General features: G+C 35.0%; 3 protein-coding genes across 4 annotated transcripts; 2 read left to right on the top strand and 1 right to left on the bottom strand.

Moving 5' to 3' along the window:
• Positions 1-672: 672 nt before the first annotated feature.
• Positions 673-2845, bottom strand: si:ch1073-44g3.1 (uncharacterized protein LOC797133 homolog). Its single transcript, XM_051127020.1, has 2 exons — positions 2612-2845; positions 673-2121 (listed from the first exon to the last, which is right to left on the bottom strand). The coding sequence occupies exon 2, from the start codon at positions 2116-2118 to the stop codon at positions 1513-1515; it is 606 nt and encodes a 201-aa protein (XP_050982977.1). The 5' UTR covers positions 2119-2121; positions 2612-2845; the 3' UTR covers positions 673-1512.
• A 1674-nt stretch (positions 2846-4519) lies between these two features.
• On the top strand, positions 4520-10560 carry ppp2caa (protein phosphatase 2 catalytic subunit alpha a). The gene is made up of 7 exons (XM_051128021.1): positions 4520-4974; positions 6819-7028; positions 7120-7293; positions 7401-7490; positions 7605-7766; positions 9556-9674; positions 9773-10560. Exons 1-7 carry the CDS (start codon positions 4873-4875, stop codon positions 9843-9845), a joined length of 930 nt encoding a protein of 309 aa, XP_050983978.1. The 5' UTR covers positions 4520-4872; the 3' UTR covers positions 9846-10560.
• Positions 10561-12759: 2199 nt separating this feature from the next.
• sfxn1 (sideroflexin 1) lies at positions 12760-25184 on the top strand. 2 transcript variants are annotated; one of them, XM_051127806.1, is made up of 11 exons: positions 12760-12863; positions 15726-15895; positions 17191-17361; positions 17487-17585; positions 17686-17761; positions 17916-18001; positions 21014-21141; positions 21313-21362; positions 21554-21603; positions 21691-21738; positions 21840-25184. In XM_051127806.1, the coding sequence occupies exons 2-11, from the start codon at positions 15732-15734 to the stop codon at positions 21934-21936; spliced, it is 969 nt and encodes a 322-aa protein (XP_050983763.1). In that variant the 5' UTR covers positions 12760-12863; positions 15726-15731; the 3' UTR covers positions 21937-25184. The 2 variants fall into 2 exon arrangements, with proteins under 2 accessions (XP_050983763.1, XP_050983764.1); XM_051127807.1 differs by lacking the exon at positions 21313-21362.
• The last annotated feature ends 1929 nt before the right edge of the window (positions 25185-27113 follow it).

The following is a 27113-nucleotide window of genomic DNA, read 5'->3' as shown; positions in this document are numbered from 1 at the left end:
GGTTAAATGTTAAAATGGCTTGCCACAGCCATGCGTCAACGTCCATTGTGTCAAGGGATAAAATGTAACTTGTTTATCGGCCTATCTTAAGACTTCCCGTACGAAATAAATATAGAAGCGGCAATACGTTTGCAATAAAAGCTATTCTAGTCTGTCAACTTTCCTTTTTTGAGAATTGAGTCATGTTATAGCTTAACCGCGTACATTGTTTGTGTATAGAAACTAATTTAAGATAACAACAAAGACAGTATGAGCGGAACTATGAATTGCCCGCTGTTTCTATTAAAATCTTAGTACTTTTGAACCATTCTTTTTTGAAAAGAATGTAAAAATTCTAAATTCTAAAAACTGTAAGTCACATTATTATATTGAATTATGCTTAATAGAGCGCTTTATGTTGCGTTTTATGTGGTTAACGTTCATAGCGCCATGTCTTAATAGATTTTGTTTTAAAATATTGACATATTTACAACATGAAATATAGTATTTCCTATTCAGCCCATGCAAATTAAGTTATTTTAAATATTTTTGGTTTTAAATATTTTTACTAAATGCATTCTATATATTACTACTTCATAATAAAGGTATTTTTATAGCAACATAATGGGAACTAGAATTTTTTTTTATAAATAATTTGTACAAAAAATCATTTCAACAGTTTTTCCACACAACTTACTTTTCTGGAGTGATAACTGTTTATTTTTGTATCAGATCAGGTGTATTCAATTACACAAAACTGAGACTTCTTTTAGTCCAGTGGTTAAAAACAAAAAAAGTAACATGGTATTTTAGAGTGGATCGTCGATCAGCAAAACAATTTTAGGTTGAACAGAACACGCTGGCTGATATAAACTCACAGTTATATTTACAAGAGCATGTGTAAAGATTACACAATTGCTGAAATCTGTGACTTGATGTTTTATCAAAAATGCACATCATCCTGTGTCTGAAAAGGGCACCAGATAATTCATAAATACATCAACAACAAAAAGATAAACATATCATTGGACATTACAAACAGAGCACTTTCACATACACATCAGTGGAACAGAGGAGTTATTACTAGTGATCAGCTTTTTCAAGTCAAATGCAATGTCCTAAAATCTAAACTGTGTGTGATGAAGACAGTTCCCAGCAGTAACTTTACATCAAAAAGTATTAAGTAAAAGGTAAAGGTAAATGTAAAACAACACAACTGCAGTTCTCTCTACATTTCTAAGGGACTGAAAAGATTAATAAGTGTTCAATACTGTAACTTTATTTCACAATACTACCGTCATGCACATCTGTACAATAGATTAACATACGTCATAGAGAGAAAGGTAATGCTAATGGTCTTTGGAAAAAGATACACAAAAGGATAACACTGGCACATACACGTGAGTTGAAGTATCAAAATCCATCTTTTTTTTCCTCCTTGCAAGAGTTTGACATCTCAAACACAATTCACTGTGACTTTGGACATGCACCCACATCCCGAGTCCCCCCTTTGCAATAAATAAAAAACGGTTTTCACTCGGTAGTAGTGTCTTTTTCTTTCACAGTGGCTTCGCACAAGGCCCTCTTCTGCATCATGGTGTAAGGGAACGGTGCACCGTTGCAGGTGCCAAAGTCTAGTTTGTTAAGCCTTGCCAGAGTTTTGATGCTGCCTGGAGGCCTACCTGGGCTTACCTTGTAGCCTGCAGCTTTGGTGGTGCCCAGTGGCCGTCCTGGGCTGGTTTTAAAACCTGCCGCTCTGGTGGTGCCGGGCGGTCGTCCCGTACTTGTCCTGTAGCCTGCAGACTTAGTGGTACCCGAGGGCCTGCCTCGGCGTCCGGACTTTCCGAGGCCCTTCTTTTTCTTGGAGCCCTCTGGAGCATCTGCCGCCCTCATTCGAACGGTTTGCGAGTGAAATTCATTCTGGGAGTCCTGCATCTGGCAGGACATGGGCTTGATCATGCTCTGTGGCAAGGGGGGCAAGTTTGGGAGTGGCAGTTGTAGCGAGGGAGGTGGGGCGGTGGGGTAAAATTTGTTGGATGGTGAACTGCACAACTCAAAGTGACTGGCAGGGTGTTGCCCATCATCCCCAATGCTACCCAGACCATAGTCGTTGCTGTTGCTGGCTACTTGGTGCATCATTTTCTGTTAAAATGAAATAGATTTTAATACATTTGCTGTGTTATAACATAAAGTGGTTAATAAAAAGTACATCGGTATTGTGAAATAACAACTGGAGTGAGACATTGCAATACTTTTCCAACATCGACCGCGTCCATTGAAAGTGATTGATTGACGACGTCAATCAAAAAGAAAACAACAGGCCTGTGCAATTAACCTCTGAAAGTTAATGCAGAAGAAGTCGTAGCTATACAAACTATGGGAATATTCACACTTCAAGTATGTCGCGTCACTTTACAGTTAGATAAACACAATGTCTGGTCACAAAATGTACAACGGCTGCTTGATATCGCTTATGCAAGTCCATCGTTGTCCTGTCATTCTGTATCTTTTTTTCCTGCGCTATTCGATCGTTAATATGGATTATTCTTTTAATTCCTGCAAATCAAATTTAATTTAATATCAAAAGAGATGTAGTTTGGCGTTAAATAATGCAATAAAGAAAGTACTTTACCTCATCTGGAACGCGGATCACGGAATGTAATGGGTTAAATATGAAACAGATCTATCTTCCATTCTTGAAAGCAAAAGCATAATGTTATTTACGCAGGAATATGGACATTCCTATAGCGCAAGATGGTTTCTCCCTAAACGATCGTGCTAATTCTGGTTTATGGGATGGATATTTTTTTCCCGTGAACAGCTGAGCTTTAAAGCTGAAAGGCAGCCATTTTCACTAGAAAAAATAATAAAATAGTAAGAATAGCTAATACGCATGCGTCAGCTGCTGGTGGGAATTTATACTATTCTTTAGCAAATACCAGAAGGCCCTTGTGTCGGCTCACACGCCACTTTTGTCCTCGATATTTATTCTTTTATATTTTTTTATTTGTTGCTGACATTTGAAAATGTCACCATGTCACTGTGTCTATACTCAGTGTGTATTGTTGGGATGTTTTTTATGATTATTAACTTTTCTCTTTATTTAAGTCATATTTCCGAGGAGAGTGTTTAATAAAAGATTACGATGTGTAATGAAGATTATGAGAGCTCACAGGGAAAAATCACTGACATGTTCCCCGTCACCTAGATAAAATAAAGAATAAACTATATGATATTATATATGAACATAAAAACAATGTATGGATAAAAAATATTTAATGTGATATTTATTATTATTATTATTATTATTATTATATATAACATTATTAATATTATTATAATTATTATTTCCCCTGTTTTTTAACATAATAATAATAATAATAATACTTTTATTTTTATTATATATGATTATTAATATTATTATAATTATTATTTCCCCTGTGTTTCTTTAACATAATAATAATAATGATACTTTTATTATTATTATTATTATTATTATTATTATATAACATTGTTATTATTTCCCCTGTGTTTCTTTAACACAATAATAATAATAATAATAACAATTATTATTATTATTATTATTATTATTACTACTATTACTATTATTATGTTTAAGTACTTTACTGTCCAGCTCTGTTACTGGAAGCTTTTCATCGAACACTGTCCCCAAAAATATGACTCTTAATAAATATTAATTGTTATAAAAATATTTAAAATATTTAAAGTATATAAATAATGTTAAATAATGTTAAAGGCCATATGAATGCTGCTCCTTCACATAAGATACACAGAAACACAGGGGAAATAATAATAATAATAATAATAATGAATAATGAATAATAAAAAATATAATTAAATACCAACTCAGGTACCAACTTATTATTAATAATAAAGAACATTATTATTATTATTATTATATACACAGAAACACAGGGGAAATAACAACAACAACAACAACAACAATAATAATAATAATAAATATGCTAATATTATTATTAGTATTATTAAATAACATTATTGTTGTTGTTTTATCATTGTACTTTTACCGTCCAGCTCTGTTGCTGGAAGCTTTTCATTAAAACTCTCCTTGGAAATATGACTTATAGAGAAAAAATAAATAAATAAATAAAAACTTTCCCAACAATAGACACTGAGTACAATGATATAAAGTAGTAACAAAGTAGTAATAGTAATTATCATAATATCATTATTATTATTATTACCTTTTTTTTTTTTGTTTATTAAAACCGAAAAATGTAACGGTTCTCAAATTAAAAGTTATTCCCCTTGTTCATCAGTGGGCGGCGCTAAACGCACAGGAGACAAAGCAATATATCTGCGACAACTGCTACTATGGCGAAGACTTGACTGGTAAATATTAATAAGGTCGTGCTGACGTTCATTGACAGCTGTCCTATTGCGAACGCCTGGCTTCTAAATATTAATTAGATCATAAAGATTCAGTATAGTAATCCACCAATGGAAAAAGCCTGGCTCCTGAATATTAAGAATGACGCCTTCGCAGTAGTAGGATTCGTTATTTTGAATGCGGATTAGGTGACCGTCAACCTACATGAGCGGATTCTTCGTCGGTGCTGCGCATCATAACCAGACTCTGACCGAAATCAAAGGAGCTTTGGGCTGTAGTTTTAATCGTTTACTGCTTACAAAAAACAGCAATTCATCGATTTATTCGTGAGGGAGTATGAACTAACAGCGTTTCGGGTCATTTTGCGGCCTTTAAGTATTTCAAGTTAATCTAGGACTCAACAGCTTTATTTTAAACTGGGATTGATTACGTTGACGCATGACGCCAAACCCAAATAAAGCACTCTGAGTCATTTTACCTTGTTTTTAACAGTACTTGAATGATTTAAGGAATTGTCGAGAATGGACGAGAAGGTTTTCACGAAAGAACTGGACCAATGGATCGAGCAACTGAACGAGTGCAAGCAACTGTCGGAAAACCAAGTGAAAATTTTATGCGAGAAGGTAAGATCCGCATGACCCGTGTCAGTGTTGCATTGTATGTTAAAACACGTGTTATGTCAGGCGGCCCGTGGGCGCAGCAGCAGCAGACTGTCTAAATTTGTTATCGGCTCAGATACAGTTGCAGTGCGCCGTTCCCACTGGCCGCTTATCCGAAGATGGCGGTGCCGAATTATTCTATTATTGGCCGTCTGTGCGCAATGAATCTGACTATTGGTTGATGGCTGTGCAGCGCAGTTAGCAACCAGGTTATGCCCACTTTACTGTTATTAGTTGTCAGGCAGAGTTTTGGCTTTGCCTTTTGCTTACGGGACTGTAAATGTTCAGAACCACCAGCATCTGTTTAAAAACCCTTGAACAACCCAATTTTTAGCGTTATGTATAATCTATGTTCGTTCAATGTGTCAAAAAGGTATTTTTTTTTTATGTAAATCGCTTAGGAATATTAAAACTACCCAGATTAATTCAAGTGGCGCATGCAGAATTAGTCCACCTGCATTAATCACTATGACCTTATTCTGTTAAACCGAAAATATTCAATGTCCTATAACTTTAGCTTCACAATGTAAAAGTGAAAATGTTCTGTTCTTGCCTTAAAATAGTTGACCTAAAAATGAAAATTCTGTCATCATGTACTCACCCACATGTTGTTCCAAACCTGCATGCATGAGCCTGAGTTTGTATTAGGAAAGCTATACATCATTTATAAATAATATAAAAATAATAATTATTATTGTTAATTTATTTTTATTTTATTATGACAGATGTTACCACGTTTTTAGGTAATCTGACACATTTTTTACAAAACATTTCCATTTCCAAGAACAAAGACCCAACTCCTCATGAAATCAGAATTTAAGTTTTTTGGATTTTAGTATGAATATAAACTAGTTAGCTCCAAAACAATGGCTGCATCCGAAAGCTCTAAAATGCTGCCTTCGGAGGCAGCATTCCAAGGCAGGAAGGCATCAAGGCATGTCCGAAAACAAATTTGGTTTCACTTCCTGTCTTCGGAGGTACCTTCTTCTGATCGAATTCTGAAGGCAGCATAGATGTATGCTGCCTTTGATATCCCAAAATGCTGTGCGTTCCATTCCGGGACAGTTAAACTAAAAAAAAGTTTCATGAGGTGCCTTCGTGCAAAAACTCTGCCTGCAAAGGCATTGACTGATTGACAATATTCGCATTTACAAAATATAAGCATTCAAAACTTACAGTCTCTAACTTCCAATATGGATCAATGATTTTGATGACATCACCCTGCACTTCAGCTTCTCATCAAGCTTTCTGTCCAATCAAATGCTCTCTAAAATTCAAAAAGTCCCACCCCCACACTATAAATAGACGCTGAAGCTGCGGTTGAAATCATCACTTGTTTACAGAATTAGTATTGTCTGTACAGAATGAATGGCTTGTAGTGCAGTATATAGTGGATAGGGAACGATTCAGACAGTGTAAATATACTTTCCATTGGGGTGAAAGAAGTCTGGTGTCTTGCAAACCGCCAGAGCACGAGCGGATCATAATTTCACATTGAATTCTACATCAAAAGGTATATTTTATAGCGATATGGATGAGATTGTGGCTGCCATACGCTGTCAAATGCGGCTTAATGGCTCTGCCCAAACTGTTATATAAACTAAACACTATTGGCTATTTAAAAAAAGGAAGTGGGACTGTTTGATTGTGCATCAACACATAGAATAACGCTGTGTGTTTAAAAGCACTTCAGTGGACCTTTAAGCATATGCCATTATAGCAATTTTAAATGCAATTTAGGTTAATAGTAGTTGAGACCATCGTTTGTGTGCTTTTGTTGTCTAACCTGCCTGTTTTATTTATTGTAGGCTAAAGAAATTTTATCGAAAGAGTCAAACGTTCAGGAGGTGCGTTGCCCGGTCACAGTATGCGGAGATGTACATGGCCAATTTCACGATCTTATGGAACTGTTTAAGATCGGGGGTAAATCACCGGATACTAATTACCTATTCATGGGAGACTATGTGGATAGAGGTTACTATTCAGTAGAGACAGTCACACTACTGGTGTCTTTAAAGGTATGCGAATAGATACAGCTTTAATATTTAAGTTGTTAATATGAGAAAATGTTTATTTGCATTGTTAACAGCTTGTTTTGTCCTTGTCTAGGTTCGATATCGAGAGAGAATCACCATCCTTCGTGGAAATCACGAAAGTAGACAGATCACACAAGTTTATGGCTTTTATGACGAGTGCCTGAGAAAATACGGAAATGCGAACGTTTGGAAATATTTCACAGACCTCTTTGACTACCTTCCTCTTACAGCCCTTGTAGACACACAGGTAAACTGTTTTGTGCCTGACAGCATTTTATCTGTCGTAACTGTTCTCGATTCGTTGCATAGTAATTTGAGTGCACGTACAGCTTAAGCTTTGTTCTGTCTGGACAGATTTTCTGTCTCCATGGAGGATTGTCACCTTCAATTGACACGCTGGATCACATTCGCGCGTTGGACCGCATTCAAGAAGTTCCCCATGAGGTATAAACTCCACCTGTGAATATCAGAACGATGTATAGTGTTACTATAATCAAAATCATTAAGAATCTCAGCTGTGAATATTACTCACAGGACCTTATGAAATCTTATTGGCAGGGTCCCATGTGTGATTTGCTGTGGTCAGATCCAGATGACCGCGGAGGCTGGGGGATTTCCCCAAGGGGGGCTGGGTACACATTTGGTCAGGACATCTCAGAAACATTTAACCATGCCAACTGCTTGACTCTGGTCTCACGAGCTCACCAGTTAGTGATGGAGGTAAAAGAAAATGATCATTTATAAATATACGGTTACCATTATAAATATTTATTAATGAGGGATTGTTGGACACATGAATGTTTTTAGATTTTTAGAGTAAAAGTAGGTTTCATTTTTAAAAATAAAAAGCTAAAATTAGCCCCTTGGGGTAAGATGGGCTCCTCAGAATTGGCACAGAAGGCCCCAAGTGCCATGTTGTTATTAGTGATATTACACATTTCACAATATATATTGATAATACTTATTGTAATTAACAGGGTTATTATTATTCCATGAATTAGATCTTTACTTTTCTTTAAAAGCTGTAGGATAAATGAGTAAAATCATTAAAGTTGCATTCATAGTGTTGTTATTATATGACATATCTTCAATTGCAGTAGGGGTAATTAATATGTATACATTCATATGCCTGTATATAAAAGTCATAAATCTCTTTTACTGAGTTTGTCTTGCATTGTTTTCAAGTAGAATAGTTGATTTAGTATTTCACAATAATAATTTAAAGAATATAAAAATATTAGGACTGTCAAGTAATTAATCGTGATTAATCACATACAAAATAACTCAAACTTTTATTTAGTATGCGATTAATTGTTTGACAGCCCTAAAAAATATTAATACAAATTTTTGAATTAAACTTTGAATGAATACATTCGACGTCATTAATTACATAAAAATTGTATTTTGACAGTTTAGTTGAATAATTGTAACTGATGACATTGAATTTACTCATGTAACAAACAACGTTTAATATCTGCAACAAAAATGATATACACGACCAGTCAAAAGTTTTTGAACAGTAAAATTTTTGTAATGTTTTTAAAAGAATTCTCTTCTACTCAGCCTGCTTTAATTTGATCCAAAATACAGCAAAAAAAAATAGTAACACTATGAAATAGTTTTACTATTTAAAATAACTGTTCTCTATTTGAATATATTTTGAAATGTAATTTATTCCTGTGATCAAAACAAAATTTTCAGCATCATTACTCCAGTTATTAGTGTCACATGATCCTTTAGAAATCATTCTAATATGCTGATTTGCTGTTCAAGAAACATTTATTATTATTATTATCATCAGTATTTAAAACAGTCGAGTACATTTTTTCAGGATAGAAATAGAAAGATCCAAAGATCAGCATTTATCTGAAATAAAAAGCTTTTGTAATATTATACGCTATACCATTCAAAAGCTTGATAAATGCTGTTTTTCTGAACTTTCTATTCATCAAAGAAACCTGAAAAAATTGTACTCAGCTGTTTTCAACATAATAATAATAATAAATGTTTTTTGAGAGGCAAATCAGCATATTACAATAATTTCTGAAGGATCGTGTGACTGGAGTAATAGTGCTAAAAATTCTGCTTTGAAATCACTGGAATAAACGGCATTTTCAAAATATATTCAGATAGAAAACAGTTATTTATAAAATATTAAATAGTAAAACTATTTAAAAATTTTACTGTTTTTGCTGTACTTTGGATCAAATAAATGCAGACTTGGTGAGCAGAAGACACTTCTTCAAAAAAACATTGAAAATATTTTGACTGGTAGTGTATATCATTTTTGTTGCAGATATTAAATGTTATTTGTTACATGAGTAAATTCAACTGTAACATGAAAAAAATGCAGCATATTTTAAATAAAAAATTTAACAGAAATATGAAACTGTACAAATTTCTACAAATATTCAAATAACTTTTTTGTTTTGAATTTGTAGCATGTGGATAATAATACACCTACTGACTGGTGATTACTGACTAATATATTTTTAAAACACTCCTACAGGGTTACAACTGGTGTCATGAACGTAATGTTGTAACGATCTTCAGTGCACCTAATTATTGCTACCGATGTGGTAACCAGGCGGCGATCATGGAACTCGATGACACGCTCAAGTACTCCTTGTACGTATATGACATTAAGCGTTGATATTTTCCCTTTCCCTGTGTTATATATTAGTATTTTTTTTGCTGTTGTGAATATTAACAAAATGACTTTTTAGTTTACAGTTTGACCCTGCCCCACGCAGAGGAGAGCCTCACGTCACTCGTCGCACTCCAGATTATTTCCTGTAAGATGGGGAATCTATTTTTTTGTAATTACAGCATTGCAGCACGATCTGGCCAGTGGACAATTATTATTCATAGGAGACATGCTCATCTGTTCAAATTTTCCAACGCAAACCCTTGTCCTTGGACCAAAACATGTGCCATATCTATACTGCAATAAGATAGATGCAGTCAACAAACACACAAATGTAACAGTACTCTCTCATCTGCATCATGTACTTTTCTCTCATCTGTATTGAAAAAGCTGTTGTGTTTTTGATCAGAATAAGGGTTTTTTCCAACTACTGGGTTTATGTGCATTCTTCTGAAACGCTGTGTTTTGGAATATCATTTTGAATATACACTCTAATGCTTATGACTGGATAATGTACAAGTTGTGATGAGCTTAAAATAGTGCTGTGTATTATAGCTGCATTTTCATGCTGCATGGCCTCGGGTACACAATGAGCTGTCATCTGGCAAATTTCCGACTGCTGTTTTAAACGATTGCCTACTGCAGTGTTTGTTACAGGTGGGTATGAGACACTTTAGTTTGAATCCCTTTTTGATGTCTTTTAAGCACTTTTTCAATGCAGTATTTGTTATTGTTCTTAGTTTAAAGAGCAGTGGTTTTGTTTGTTTTCGCTTTTGTATGTTACTGCGTTATTTCCCAATGATTTGTAAATCAGAGCACAATTAAATAGGGATTTGAACGGCAATAAAGACTCATGCTATTTATCTATGTAAAGTCTGTTTCTTTTTAGACAGCAGCTGTACTTCCTCTGCTGTAGGATGCTGCAGAATGTTAGCAGTGTTGCTGATTGATTTTAACTGTCAAATTGGGTCATTGTTGTTATGCAGTAAAATGTCCTGAGCCACTGTAACTAGAAAAACTAAATATGCCTTTATTGGAATTTAAGGAATTATTTCTTAATAGTTACAGTACAGCAGACTTACGGTTTGAAAAATATGATCGGTCAAGTTCAGGCAACTATTTACACTATATATATTAATAGTATATTAATCATTATGCTATTTTCTTTCATTTTATCTAACAATGAAAAGATAATAAAATCCAACGCTTGCTCATGACGTAATGTTTTGTTTTACATTTTTGAATTAGGGAAATAAAATGAAAAGAGGAAATATTTAAAAAAGTTATTTTATTAAAAATATTCCTTAGCAAATGTTAAGGAAACATGTCCAACAACCATTTAAAGGATTTCAGTTCACTGCCAGAATTAAAAAAAAAAAATCTTGATAATTTACTCACCCCCATGTCATCCAAGATGTTCATGTCTTTCTTCAGTTGTAAAGAAATTAAGGTTTTTGAGGAAAACATTCCAGGATTTTTCTCCACATAGTGGACTTCAATGGTGGCCAATGGGTTGAAGGTCCAAATTGCAGTCTCAGTGTAGCCACAAAAGGCTCTACACGATCCTAATTGACGAATAAGGGTCTTGTCTAGCAAAATGATCAATCATTTTCTAAAAAAAAAAAAAAAAATTAAAGAGTATACACTTTTTAAGCACAAATGCTCATCTTGCACTAGCTCTGCGATGCATTAAGTAATCACATTGAAAAAGTCAAACGTGCTTAGTACATCTGTGTACGTCGGTTCAAAAAGGTAGGGTAGGGCTAAAAAACATCATCTCATTTTCTCCTCCAACTTCAAACTTCTGACATCGTTGTTTTACCTTTTTTTGTAAAGAGGACTGACTTTCTTTGCATGTTCACTTGGTAAACACTGGGTCAATACTTTTGCCTACGTCGCACATGCGTGATTACGTAATGTGTGAGGTCGAGCTAGTGCAAGAGTTGCATTTGTTGCATTTGTGTTTTTTTATTTAGAAAATGACCACTTGTTTTGATAGATAAAACCCTTATTTCTCGGCTGGGATCATGTAGAGCCCTTGAAGCTGAATTGAAACGGCAGTCTGAACCTTCAATTCATTGATCCCCACTATATGGAATAAAAAATCCTGAAAGGTTTTTCTCAAAAACCTGAATTTCTGTTCGACTGAAGAAAGAAAGACATGAACATCTCAGATGACATAGGGGTGAGTACATTAACAGGAAATTTTAATTCTGGAACTCATAAGTGTCACTTAAAATTCACTCCTATGTTCACTTGTGATATTAAGTAAAATATGATTGTCATTTTTGGCGAATTATGAGAATATTTTACACATACAAGTGCGGACATAATGTAATGCATAACAGGAATCAGTTGGTCGGTGTTTAAAATATCCACTAGATGGAGCTTTTTGCTTAGACCAGTTACCTAACTGTAATTAATTGTACTTTTGAATACATTTTTAAGCAGCTCTGTGGATGAATCTATCATTAACCCGCTTCAAGTATAAGTTTACTTAGCTTTAAGAAATAGCTATAATAACTATAATATAATATAATAATAACTATAATTATCATAATTAGCAACAACTATAATTAGTATATTCATCTCTTTCTGTAGAGACAAATTAAAATAAAAAAGGTTCACTGCGGATCCTTCTGGCATACAAATGACATTTAAGTTAAGAAAGAAAAAACTCACACAATAAAAAATCACAAAGTTTAAAGCTTCACGTTTCAGGTAGACAATCAACAGTTAAAAATGAATGCCATAAAAACTGACGACTTGGAACGGATTTGCATCTTTAAAGCTCATTAAATTTCATAATCAAAATATTTGCATTCTTTCGATTTCATAATAAAAGTCTTTTGGTTGGTTAGCTAATCTATTTGATCTTACTCGCTGAGCGTACGCAATTAAAATTCGGTTGCTACCTGTTTATAGTTTTTCCAGTATCATTTTCGCAATATAAATCTATTGTTACCATGTTACAAATATTCCTCAAGATATTGAAAACTTTTATTTTGAATTATCAACAGCGTCTCTGGTTGGTTGGGCCAGAGGGTGGGGTTTACTGCAGCTCACTTCACATTCATTCGTAAATACCAAATTAGCCTCAGTGTCCGAGACTGATATCTGCTGCGGAGTGCTGTGATTTGGTCTGACGGCGAGCTTTGCACTGTTGCACTGTAAGTAACGTGACCTATCTTCATAGATTTTCACGGATGCCATTGTCAAGATATGTTCTTTTATACTGGCTGCATTAGAGTGTAAAACCTTATGTTGCCAGTGAGTGGATTTGTGATGTGGCATCCAGAGGTTGATAAAGCGGTGCACAGCTGGAGTTGTACAGATGGTTTTAAAAATTAAAACTAACATTGATTATGATGTTTATCATTTGGAGCATCCCTCCAGTATTTATTTAACATGATATTTAAGCATTATATAATTCATATCTGGATTTATGACATATTGAAAAGCCCAATGGAAGCCACCTAACCGGTACTGACTGGTTTTGAACCATTCTTTGCCATTGGGCTACAATGATGAAATTCTAACAAATGATTTCAAGGAGACACCACATAATTAATGTCATTTATCATACATTCTTTTGCTTTGTGAAAAGCATCGTTTTAACACACAAAATACAGCCTATGAATTAATATGTGTGCATGCATATTGAAGAATACAGATTAATATATATATAGTCATGAATGCATACTATTGGGCAAGAAATGGGCTGTTTGGGGAAAGTGTCATGAACACACGGCGTCTCTGTTCAAAGTTCAGTTCTGATCAAAAGGCCCGTGCATCGGTCAGTATCTTATCACTGCAATCCATACTGTGTAAGCGCTCTTCTAGTGTTTTCATTGTTGGACAACGTAATGTGTAGTTGCTTTGTTGCGATGTCCGAATCGTGAATCAGTTGTTCTTTTGAGTCGGATCTTTGTTTGGCGAACCGGTTGAGCCTTTGCACACATTTTTGTCAGACAGAATCAACAATTGACTCATTAAACCGAGAATCATCTCGTCAAATAAAGCGAAATTAAACTTATTGGCAAATAGAAGAACATGTTACATAATTTTTGTACGTATGCATATAAAGTTGAGTTGATTTTACGGAATTGCTTGTTATAAAAACATTCTGCGATATTTAAATGTATTTAATGTAAATATAAATTGTAAGTTTTAATCATTTTTGGGGTTATGGCTGATCTGGGCACATTAAATTACATAAAGGCCATTATTAATAAAACACAGTCGAAAAGCAATGCCTATATATTGAAACGTTTGTAAGCATTTAATATGATATGCCACAGTGCAGTGTATGAATCCCTGAATTCTTTTCGAACCGGTTCTTTTGAATCGAACTGTTCGAAAGAATCGATCGGACGTCCCATCGCGATTGAAACGTGTTAAAAACGGGACACGATAATAAAGTTGGCTCAGCCAAGGCAAAAAGATACCCCAAAATAATAACCTCATATCATTTTAAAACCCACTTACGTGGAAAAGCAAAATTTGGAGTCTGGTATGATCTTTAGTAATCTTGACTTTCACTGCATGAAAATGATGCAAGGAAAGTGAATGTTGACTAAGACATTCAGTCCTTCATATTCTGTCTAATATCTTTTGTCTTTCACAGAAGAAAGATGAGAATAAATGAGAATGAATAAGTGATAACACACCTACACACTGAAACGTTTCCAAGCATTTAATATGCCACACTGGGATGTATGACTGAATCTCTGAATTCTTTCCGAACCGGTTCTTTGAATCGAACTGTTTGAACGAATCGTTTGGCGCAAGTGTGCCGGATTGAAACGCATTCCAAACAGGATGCAGCTCAAGCTAAAGCATCAAGTGATCTCGTGCAAAACACATGAACATGATTAGATTTAAACAGACAGGGCCCACTTTTGTAGCTGTCAGCAGTGAAACACTTGAATTATTGCTCTCCCTTTAGCCGTCTCGGGTGCATTGTGAGGATAAAATTCCACATTTAAAAGCATGAATGATTTTATTTCTTTAATTCTGCCATTGAGAATGCAAATAAATGGTGTTTATTCTTAAAAGTTTTATCTGAACTCAACCTTGAAAACATTTGATAATGACATTGGCTCACCCATGGCGTGGCTCACCCAAAAATAGTAACCACATATAATTTAAAACCCACACGGCTTTCTTTCTTCAGTGGAAAACAACTCCATAACCTTGACTTTCACTGCATGCGAAATGGTGCAATGAATGTGAATGCTGACTTTAAGTCTGTCACATTTTGAGTAATATCTGTAGTCATCTTTTACAAAGGAAAGACGAGAATTAATGAGAACGAGTGAATGAACCGATGACATTTTTTTGAGATAACTGTCCTCTTAATCAACCCCCCACCCTGAGACTCAATTTCTAATCTGGTGCTTTTCCTGGTTTTATATCCACATTTTTCTTCCTGTAAGAGCATATGAGCGGGCATGGCCATTTGTAAATTTTATGGGTTTGGCTTTTGGTCTCATCCACGTCCAGCTATTTTTAGCTGTACAAAACAGCTTGCTTTGCTGCATAATATTGCAAATTGGTGTGTCCTACCATATTATTTTAATGTACTATTTTCATTATGAGCACACTGGTTTGTAGTGCAACCAGTTTTACCATTTACTGCACATTGTTATCCTTCTTCTTATTTCCCTATAGCTGCTAATGAATAATGCATTAAAAAAAGATGGATAGAAAAACAGATGATGTATACAGAGACACTGCTTTATATGGGAACTAACAGCACCTAATGTCGTTTTCAGTGTGACTGATGTTCAAGCCTTTCTTTGGTTGGCTGGTCAACTGTGTCTTTAGCAGCTACATGCTGATTCAGCGGTGGCTTAATCAGGAGAGGAATGTCATGTGCAAGCATTATTTGGTTTGGTTTCTAGGAATTTTTTTAAAAAAGGATTCACTAGATGATATTTTTACTACATTGTTTTCTCCATAAAGGAAATCTAGTAAAACCTACTGTTCTGTAAAGATAAGGTGTTTTTAACAGTGTAATATTTTCACAGTGTACCATGGCAGCTGAGCTCTCCACCTCCATAAACATTAAAGAGCCACGCTGGGATCAGGGAACATTTGTGGGTCGAGCAAAGCATTTCTTCACTGTCACAGACCCGAGAAACATCCTCCTGTCAAATGAACAATTAGAAAAAGCACGTCAGATTATTCTGGATTACAAGTAAGATTCTACTCTGCATTTACAGTTGAGGTCAAAGGTTTACATACACCTTGCAGAATCTGCAAAATGTTAATTATTTTGCCAAAATAAGAGGGATAATATAAAATGCATGTTATTTTTATTATTTAGAACTGATCTGAATAAAATATTTCACAAGTGTTAACATATTGTCCACAAGAGAAAATAATATCTGAAATGCAACTATTACAGAAGGTTCAGGGGTGTAAACTTTTGAACAGAATGAAGATGAGTACATTTTTCCTCATTTTTCCTATAGATCTTATTTTTTTCATTTAGTATTGCCCTTCAGAAGCTACAGAGGATACTTACATGTTTCCCAGAAGACAAAATAAGTTAAATTTACCCTCATCTTAAAATTCAAAGTTTTCACCCCCGGCTCATAATGCATTGTGTTTCCTTCTGAAGCATTCAATTTGTGGGACCTGAAAGATTTTTCTGAACAGCAGGCAGTTTCTATTCAGAAACTATTCAGGACAAACAAGAGACACAAGAACAACAATCACAAAAAAAAAAAAATCACAGCTATGGATCATTCAGCTAACAACACAGTATTAGGAATCAAGCATAGGTAAACTTTTTCTAGTTCAGGAAGTTGCAATGAAGTGGAAATCAGATACTGTTATCCCCATAAGTCTATGGTTAACGGAGGTTAATAACTGTGTACCCCTGGAAAAATTAACATGCTGGTTAAGAAATAAAAGTAATGTATTTCATAAAATTTGGCAACCCCTTTTCCGTCATACGGAAGAAACCTTAATTAGACCGGATATAGACCGGATGGACTCTCTTTTCGAGTAAGGTTTTGCACTGTAATAACTATGAAATCCTGTATCATTCCATTCTTTTTTTCTTTTTTTTCTTGTATTGTCTTGTCTTGTGTAACAAGTTATGTAAGATTTGTGTTTTGTAATTCTTGTTTATGTTATAGTTCAAAAGCAAAATAAAATATATATAAAAAAAGCATATGTAAACTTGTAAAATGGGTAATTTTTATAAATTCAACTATTATTTTCTCTTGTGGACTGTATGTAAACGTCTTTTATGTGAAATATCTTATTCAGGTCAGTAGTAAATAAAAAATAACATGAATTTAGTTTGATCCCTCTTATTTTGGTAAAATAATTAACATTTTTAATGATTCTGCAAGGTGTATGATAAATTTTGACCTCAACTGTATTTATGTACTTTTGCATTGCATTTCATTCTACGAATGCTTCATAGTTTTTTAGATAACGATTACAGTATCATCAACTTCCATTTTTTTCTCCCTCAAGAAAAGGGGTGGTAACACCAGGTCTGACAGAAGATGAGCTATGGAGGGCAAAATATGTTTTTGACTCAGCATTCCATCCAGACACAGGCGAGAAAATGCTCCTGATTGGTCGCATGTCTGCTCAGGTCCCCATGAACATGACCATCACTGGATGCATGATGACGTTCTACAGGTGAATCACGCTGGTTTATGCTGTTTAATCTTTTTTGTATTGTAGCTGTAGGACTTGGTGGATATTTCTGGATGATGAATACGTACATACAATGCTGAATATTTATATTCTTTCTTGCTTTGTAGAACAACTCCAGCAGTTCTGTTCTGGCAGTGGATCAATCAGTCTTTTAATGCAATAGTCAATTATACCAACAGGAGCGGAGACGCTCCCATCACAGTAAAGTGAGAGGACTTTAGATCATGCATATGAACATTAGTTTCACTTTTTGCATTTAATGGTGTTCTGTTTATATCTCTAAACTCTTGATGTGTGTTCTTGCAGCCAGCTTGGTACAGCATATGTATCTGCCACCACAGGAGCCGTGGCTACTGCTTTAGGATTAAATGCATTAGCAAAGGTAATGGTCTTGCTTTTTTATGTTTAAGGGCTATAACTCTTTCACCGCAAAGTAATAAATATTAGTTTTTACTGCTTAGTGCTCACTCTTTGTGTTTATGTATTAATCAATATTTATGTTTAACTAAAAATGAATTAATTTTACTGTCTTCCAGCATGTGTCTCCACTCATAGGACGCTTTGTTCCTTTCGCTGCTGTAGCTGCTGCTAACTGTATTAATATTCCACTCATGAGACAACGGTAAATAATTATCTAAAACAAGTCTTTTGCATAAAGAGCGTTAAACTAATTGTACTAGGGTTTCTCAGAATTGGTTGTTCGGTACTCATGAAATACTGGAATCACAAACACGGTCTCTCAATGCATTTTATACATACAGGTCAAAAGTTTGGGGTTGGTAAGATTTTTTTTAAAGAAATCTGTTCACCAAGGCTGCATTTATTTGATCAAAAAAACAGTACAACATAATATTGTGAAATATTACTATAATTTAAATAATTATTTTTATTTCAAATACATATTTTAATATAGCTACAAGCAGCAATTATCAAGGTTAAAGTGCTTTTAAAGCCTGTAAATTTAGTGAGGATGTAACCACTTGGATCATAGATAGACAGGACCGTTTACAGCCAATACAGGCTTTGGGCTTTTGGCCCACCAATCTGCCTATGTTAACCTTGTCTAACAGGTGCTCAAAATTCAGTGGCCGATGGCGGCCATATTTTTTTATATACGCAAATGTCCTTACAGGCACTTGCAGCACTTTGGACAACGACACGGCATACCAGGTCAATTGAACTGATGGGCACATAGTTATAGCCATTTTTGTTTTTTATTATTATAAATATTTTTTCCGTTACAGCACCACCAAGTGGCCAATCTCCATGATTTCTTTCTGTGACCTCAGATTGAGCTCTTACATGCATGATCAGAATTTGGGAGAAACTAACCTTTTCGAAACTTCGAATTAATTAAACCAATTGCTTCACAAAAAGATTTACTGTTTCGAAGCGCTCAACACCACAAGCTAGTGATGCCCGCTGGACAAAAACGTGTAAATGCAACAAAAACTCAAGCTAAAACATGCATAATGTTTTACTGCAAATGTTTTATTGAAACTATAATACATTAAATGCAATTAAAATAACAAAATACCACTAAATGTTAAGTGTCTGTATAATATGTTGTTTTTTTAAATATTTTAAATTAATTTGCAGAGCTTGCCTTTTGTTTTATGGACAGCTTCTGTATAAAGGCCAGTAACTATTAACTACTTCTAATTCTTTAATTACACAAATGTCTCCATTAAAAATGTCTACAAATAAGAAACTGATCCGAGATCAGGTAAAAACCATAGACACTGGTTCAATGGTTCGCTGCTGGGAGGCGATCCAAATGAACTCACCGGTTTACAGAGATTGCCCCCCCCAAAGGCAAAGCCTCATTTACTGAAATCACGTGACTTTGGTAGTTTAATACGGGCACCAAACCACTGTTACGAAACAGTTGATTCACAAAAGTTTTGAAGCTTCATGAAGCAGTGCTTCGAAAGCACCCATCACTAGTTTGGCAAAGATATCTCATTCCGTTTAGGAGTTATAGGCATTATAGTATAAGCTGCACTGCCCCTTACAAATGTTTTGGTGACCTGTTGCAACAGTGAGTTGAAAGTTCAACTTTTTTTTTTGATCATTTTTGATATTCACTCTCCACAGAATCTTTCTGTACTGGTTTGGTTCCAATCAGGTGAAAAACCTAGGACTAGTTTGCAAAAGTAGTTATCTAAAAAAAATCCAAAACACCCGAAAATTTTGAGACAATCAAATCCGATTAAACTTTTGGTTTGTTGTAAGGCCAAGGAATCCAGTGATATAAGACACTTGAGCCTGTGACTGATAAATGGTTCAGGAGTTATGAGTGATTTCGTACTTTTGATTGCTGCAGCGCCCGTCAGGCCAACTGGGGTGAGCCTTTGCAATGTTGTAGACCCGGGTAAAGCTGCGTTCACACTAGCAGCGACTTCTGTCGCTGCATGTCGCCAGTGGCTGACGATGAGGTTGCTAGTGGGCGTTCTTACTACTTGTTGCCTTGGCAGCGAATCAGGTTTCTTGCCACTAAATACAAACATTTTGGAGGCAAAAGACTAAATATAATATAAATATAAATTAAATCTGTACATACAAACAAAAACGAATGAGAAGCAGAGCCTACTTTTTTTCTTTGAGTATGTTTATCTATGGCTGAGAGAGGAGAACGATCACATGAGCTCTACAGTCTTCATTCCTATTGGCTGTCGCTCCCGAAAGTCGCTCTTCATTTGCATAAAGTTGAGGGATTCTGAACTTGGTCGCGTCGCTGGACACGCCCCATCCGGTCGCCAACGGTCGCTGTAGCTCGATGTCGCGCTTGTTGCCGGAAATCGCCTGGTCTCCATTGAAATGAATGGGATCGCGTCGCTTTGTTGCTGCGTGTCGCTTGTAGTGTGAACGGGGCTTAAGTCGAACGTACTGTTTTCCTTTTGTTTGGAGTGTTCAGCGAGTTCCGTCACGAAATGTATGTCATTCAACCCGACCAGTCAGGTTGTGAACGTATCACTATGACTTTACGTTCGGTATCTTTAGGCTCGCTGTCAAAAATGCCAGTGTGAATGCTAAGCAGACCCAGACCAAATGTATTATTTTCCTTTTTGGTCCGGACCAAATGAACCAAACAAACCAAACTGCAAGTGTGAACGCACCCTAAGAGAGATGAATGTTCTACATCAGAACGCCGAATTCTGTGTCAACAGAACATTGGTCCTGGAGTGCCAATATCCTGCAGAGTTTCACTCAAACCCTAATCAAACACACCTGAACAATCTAATCAGTGTCTTCAGAATAACTAGGGCTACAGGCAGGTGAGGGTTTTTTTGGAGCTAAACTCTGCAGGACAGTGGCACTCTAGGACCGACGTTGCCTATCCCTGTTGTAAATGGTGTGAGTACTACCATCCCTCCAAGTTTCAAGTCTCTACAACTTACAGTTTGGTCTGAATGATTAGTTTTAGCTGGAGAATGCTGATCCTAGGACACTCTAACAATGACTAGTTTCTTAAACCCATAAAAATGTAAGTTATACTTAAATGGGAAAAAAAAAATCTAAAAAAAAATCTACTGATCCCAAACATTTGACCGCTAGTGTATTTAGTGTGTCGCTGTTCATTTAACAACATGAAGTGATGTGAACTATGTCGCTCCTTTTGTGTTTCAATCAGGGAGCTCAAACACGGCATTCCAATAACAGATGAGAACGACAATCGGTTAGGAGAATCTTCAAGGGCAGCTCAACAGGCCATCACACAAGTGGTGGTTTCCAGAATCCTCATGGCCTCTCCGGGAATGGGTTTGTTTACTCTAAATCTAAATCTAAAGTCTTTTATTAAGCTGATTATATAGAATGAACTTTGCAACTGCGTTTATACAAGTATGCACATACGATGACGTCCAAAACGTCTTAGAGCACACTGAAAATCTGGAATCTTATTTAACCTACAAATCTTAAATCTTCCTATAGCCATCCCTCCATTTTTAATGAACTCTTTGGAAAAGAAGGCCTTTCTCAAGGTAATTTCAAAGTTACATTTTGTCTACATGACTGAAAATCTTAATGAAAACTGTTTAGCACTAGCAGAGCACGTACACACGTACCCTACTACAGTGTCCGGTGTGCTTGAATGCATTAGCCCTTAAAATGGCCCCATAGAATCATGGGCTTTGTCACAAGGTTGATTTTCTCCCCCCCTGTATTTTTTCAGAGGTTTCCATGGATGAGTGCACCCATTCAAGTTGGCTTGGTTGGGTTCTGGTGAGTTGCCAAAGATAGATTGATGGTCTAATAAATGGTTATTTCCTGAAAGGCATTCACAAATTTGTGACCCATTCTTCTTCTTAGCCTCGTGTTTGCAACCCCATTGTGCTGTGCGCTGTTCCCACAGAAGAGGTAAGAATGTTTTCAAAATGTTTTGGATTTACCGATTTTGTAATCTTTTGAATCTTTTTGTTTTATGAATCATTCTACTTTGTCTAATTAAAATCATGCAGCTCTATGGCAGTGAGCCGTTTGGAACCAGAGCTGCAGGAGAAGATTCGAGCCAGTCATCCTGGAGTAGAAACTGTCTACTTTAACAAAGGACTGTAAAGACAAACGTTGGTGAATCTGCTCTCTACTGTAATGGTTTCACGTACCATCTCAAACATCTCTTTGTGTGCCAAAGTTCACCCGTTCCTCTCCAGGACATCCTGACTCAGTCATTTTGTAAGATGTTTTTACATTTTAATTGATTATAAGCTCAATCCTCATTGTCTTTGCTGATCTTTGCCAAACTTTTGTCTGGGATGTGTATGACGGTGCATACTACTCTATTTACATGTAGTATTTTTTTTTTATTTTAATGTCTAAAATTACTTTGTTTGCTGCCAGATTATTCCATGTGCCATTCAATGTCGTTAAGGATCAAACATGGCTGGTGTTGACCTTGTTTTTCTTTTCCGTTGATCTGTATTGCATTGTTGTTGTCAGTGTTTTGTTTTTATCTCTTCATGACGATTGCAGTTTATACGTTACTGCCAAATTTCATTTCAAGACAAATCAAGGGACCTCTTAATGACAATAGTGCAATCCGTTGAAAAAGTTGCCAAATACAAACCTCTGCTGCACATTTCCTTAGATGCAGGTTTAATAAACCGATAAAATACAGCATGGGTTTTAAAAAGAGTTTTATCTATTTTACTATTCTCAGTATTTGAGTTTAACTAGAACGTTGTACAAGAATAGCGCACATGTTCATATAATTTGCCTGTCGACAGTGCATGAACAAACTTTTTTGTAAATGAAATAGTGTGAGTTAAAGTTCAACGTGTTCTCATTGACTGTTCCAAAGTTCAGTCCTCTAGCAGTTCAAGGTAACACATACTGTTTTTCACTACAAACTTATCAAACCTGCATCTGTTTTCTATTTAATGAAAACTCATTTACTTCAGTCCATCACAAAAACTATTTTCATGTGCCATATTTTGTTCCTTTTTAAGGTAACACACAGCGGTCTACAACATTAGACATACCAGAATATCTAGATCTAACAATATAGAGGTTAATGACTAATGGAAGCTAATGTGTCACTTTCTGTATCTTTTAAAGAAAAGACACAGTCCAAATAGTATTTTTTTTATTATAAAATAGTGTGACTTTTCCTTTTATGAAGTGCAACATTGCCTTTTCCCGTTTGCCATCGACACTACATGGCCAAAGTACATGGACAGTTTCTTTGAATTAACAGGTTTGGCTATTTCAGTCGTTTATGATGACAAGTATTAATGCAACTGCATAAAGAGAAAAAAAAACAAAAAAAAACAACAATAATCCATAAGCAATTCACACAACTCCAGTCCATCAATTATTATCTTGTGAAGTGAAAAGCTGTATGTTTGTAAGTAACAAATCCATCTTCAGACAGGACTTTTTCAATGCAATATTATGGATAAAGACATGGAATAACAGCTATTACAAACAGGTTTTTTCTTCACAAGACTGGACTGGAGTCGTGTGGATTACTTGTGAATTATTGTGATGTTTTTATCAGCTGTTTGAACTCTCATTCTGACGGCACCCATTCACTGCAAAGGATTCACTGGTGATCAAGTGAAATAATGCTAAATTTCTCCAAATCTGTACACTGTAAAAAACAATTTGTTGAGTCAACTTAAAATAATTTGTAACCTGGCTGCCTTAAAATTTTAAGTTCAGTCAACTCAAAAAAAGTTTATTCAACTTGAAATGTTAAAATATACAAAGTGACAACTTAGATATCTGAGTTGAATCAACTTAAAATTTTAAGGCAGCTGGGTTACTTACTCATCTGTTAAGTTTAGCAAACACAAATATCTAAGTTGTTACTTAGTACAACTTAACATTTCAAGTTGACTAAACTTATTTTAGTTGACTGAACTTAAAATTTTAAGGCAGCAGGGTAACAAATTATTTTAAGCTGAGTCAACAAAATGTGTTTTTTATTTTTTACAGTGTACTGATGAAAAAACAAAGGTGCCCAAATTTCATTTGAGTGAACTATTCCTTTAATGCAACTGCATATAATGACACTCTATAGAACTGTATGTTAAACTTAATGCCCAAGATCCACAAAGAACTGACTTACCACCTTTTTGAAATGAGATGACTGGTTTACACAAAGCCCTGTCCTTTAGGATGAATTGTAATGCAGACTGTGAACCAGTTCCCATCACTGCAACACTTGTGGAAAGCCTTCCTAGAAGAGTTTGGAGCAAATGAATCAATTAATGCTTACTGTTTCAAATTAGGAGTTCAAAATGAGAACAGTGTTTGGGTGTCCATGTATTTTTGGCTATGTTATGTATTTTTAAATTTAATGATGTTAATCTTGACTAAGTCTCCATGTGTTGAGGTACTTTAGTATGTTTAATGTTTAATATGTAATCTACTAAGAGAGCAAGATAGTTCTCAGTTGTGTGGTGAGCGCTCTGATCTTTGTTGTTGTGAGATGTGCCACATGTATTCAGTTTCTGAATGTAGTGTTGGCAGTAATGAAATCAAACTGAGAGCATGTACATTTCTGTGGATATACTGCTGGTTATGTTGGTAGCCACCCTTTGTTTTTGTTTTAATTGTGATGAAAGCACAACAGTTCTTGTTCTTCAAGATTCCCTGAAGGTTTCTAGCATTATGCATCATGTATCTCTGAAAGATGATGGGTAGGGACTTTTTGGTGTTTATAATTTGTTTAATATTATTTTGTGGCTAGATCAGGGTCGCCAGCGTCACTAATATTCACAGGGCCCGGGACAAAATGTTCAAAATTTATTTTCTTCGTCCCCCCTCAGTGATGGCCCTAGGTGCTCAGATATTTTCTATTCCATTTGAAATATAAATGAAATGAATTCATAACTGCTGCAACCTAACAGCTGCTGGATTGTTCAGGAGAATCACAACAGCATTGTAGCCATGAGGATGTTTCGACAGGAATTTACAGTACACCTGTTCTTTTTGACCTTAACTGTAACTGTATGCTAAGTGAAACGCAGTGTTTTCCTGGACAAGAATACATTCCCTTGTGCACTGTTTGTTTCCTGATCCCATATTATGTATTCAATAACTCAAGACATCTGCATACTTGGAACAAAATGGGAATACTCTGAGGTGACTGGTGTGACTCAATGGTCTGCTCTTAAAATGAACAAGCCGCTCTGATTCGTACAATAATTTGTTTACAGTTAATGAGATGGGAGTACGATTTTCAAGATGAATATTTTAAAAGTGTTTCTTATTTTACAGTAAATGGGGATATTGTACTGTGTAGATTACACTGTACTGTGTGGATTACCTAAATGAAATAAAGAGTATTGAGCAATGGATCGATTTTGTGGCCTGTCCTCTGTTTTTAGTGCACCACAGTAGATTTTAGGGCTGTGCACTTTAATTGAGTTCTTCAGCATGAATGAGCAGAAATTTGTTCAGCATACACTGAATTTGTAATGGTTTTACTGGTTACAGTGGAAACTGTAATGGTCCCTGTTGGTCTAATTTGTCACTTTGTTACTAAATCAGAATGGAATATGTCCCAAAACACCACAGGAAACCATTTTTAATAGTTTTAATGATTAATAGTTGATGGTTTGTAATGTTTGTAATGATATTTGTAGTGGAAACCACTGGAATTCCTGATGGTTTTTATTGTTTTTCTCAGCAGGGTTCACTTACCTTCAAATCGATGTTGTGCTATTCATCAGTATTGTTAAATGAGGGAAACCGACCGCGCCTCTTCTTATTCTCAGACATTTCTGTGAAAAAAACTTAGTTCTGCGAACAGCTATAAAACCATTTATCTGAAGGTGTCTGAAGGAGTCATAATTGTGCCCCAAGTGTCTAAATATGTCTTCTGTTGCTGACTGTAGATAAGGGGTGTAAATAAAACGGGTAAAGGGCGACACATACTGGACATCTCAGTGCGGAACTCAGCATTAGCCTACTGGCGGTTTACTGTAGACACATTACACAATAATACAGAATCTGATCATCTGTAGATAATCATTTTTTGATAAGATTATTTTGTGGCCAGATCAGGGCCGCCATCGTCACTAATATTTACAGGGGCCAGGACAAATTAAAAAAAAAAAAAAAAAAAAAATCCCCCTGATGGCTCTAGGTGTTCAGATCTTTGATATTTCTTATTCCATTTTAAATCTGATACTTAAAAATAAATAAATAACTAAATGAAGAATCACAACAGCATTGTAGCCATGAGGATGTTTCGACAGGAATTTGCAGCATTATTAATTGTATACTAATTGTATTTTAATATTAGTAAATAATTGTATACTAAAGGAAATGCACTGTTTTCCTAGACAAGAATACATTCCCTTGTGCATTAAACACAGCATGTTGTTCATATTATGTAATCAATAACATACATTTTGAAACAGTAAGACAAGAGGTTATATAATAAATAATTACACCAGTTAAAAGAAGTTTTTGAACAGTAAGATTTTTTTTTAAAGAAGATTTTTTTTGTCTCTTTTTAAAGAAGTCTCTTCTGCTCACCAAGCCTGCATTTATTTGATTAAAAAAACTGTGAAATTTTTCACTGTTTAAAATAACTGCTTTCTATTTGAATAGATTTTAAAATGTAATTTATTCCGGTGATCAAAACTAAATTTTCAACATAATTACTTCAGTCTTCAGTGTCACATGATCCTTCAGAAATCATTCTAATATGCTGATTTGCTGTTCAAGAAACATTTATTATTATTATTATTATTATTACTATTATTATCAGTATTTAAAACAGCTAAGTACATTTTTTTAGGATTCTTTGATGAATAGAAAGATCCAAAGATCAGCATTTATCTTAAATAAAAAGCTTTCAGTATATATATACACTACTGTTCAAAAGTTTGGGGTCAGTAAGACTTGTAATAGTGTTTAAAGAAGTCTCTTATGCTCATCAAGGCTGCATTTATTTGATTAAAAATATAGAAAAAAAACAGTAATATTGCAAAATGTTTTTACAATATAAAATAATGTTTTTTATTTTAACACACTTTAAAATAGAATTTATTCCTGTGATGAAAAGCTGAATTTTTATCAGCTGTTACTCCAGTCTTAAGTGTCACATGATCCTTCAGAAATCATTCTAATATGCGGATTTATTATTAGAATGATCAATGTTGGATAATATCAACAGTTGTGCTGCCAAATATTTTTTTTTTTTCAGGATTCTTTCATGAATAACAAGCTTAAAAAGTACAGTGTTTATTCAAAATATAAATATTTTATAACAATGT

Source organism: Labeo rohita, chromosome 14 (assembly GCF_022985175.1).
Source record: "Labeo rohita strain BAU-BD-2019 chromosome 14, IGBB_LRoh.1.0, whole genome shotgun sequence".
In the NCBI taxonomy this organism is placed as follows: domain Eukaryota; kingdom Metazoa; phylum Chordata; class Actinopteri; order Cypriniformes; family Cyprinidae; genus Labeo; species Labeo rohita.
Note: the sequence above shows the minus strand (reverse complement) of the source record. Positions and strands in the feature narration are given on the sequence as shown.

Excerpts from the sequence above, each read along its gene's own strand:
- si:ch1073-44g3.1 (XM_051127020.1), bottom strand. The coding sequence starts at position 2,118 with ATGATGCACCAAGTAGCCAGCAACAGCAACGACTATGGTCTGGGTAGC.
- ppp2caa (XM_051128021.1), top strand. The coding sequence starts at position 4,873 with ATGGACGAGAAGGTTTTCACGAAAGAACTGGACCAATGGATCGAGCAA. Across the intron at positions 7,029-7,119 it reads CACTACTGGTGTCTTTAAAG|GTTCGATATCGAGAGAGAAT; the intron begins GTATGCGAATAG and ends GTCCTTGTCTAG. Across the intron at positions 7,491-7,604 it reads TTCAAGAAGTTCCCCATGAG|GGTCCCATGTGTGATTTGCT; the intron begins GTATAAACTCCA and ends TCTTATTGGCAG.
- sfxn1 (XM_051127806.1), top strand. The coding sequence starts at position 15,732 with ATGGCAGCTGAGCTCTCCACCTCCATAAACATTAAAGAGCCACGCTGG. Across the intron at positions 17,762-17,915 it reads GATTAAATGCATTAGCAAAG|CATGTGTCTCCACTCATAGG; the intron begins GTAATGGTCTTG and ends ACTGTCTTCCAG. Across the intron at positions 21,739-21,839 it reads GCGCTGTTCCCACAGAAGAG|CTCTATGGCAGTGAGCCGTT; the intron begins GTAAGAATGTTT and ends AAAATCATGCAG.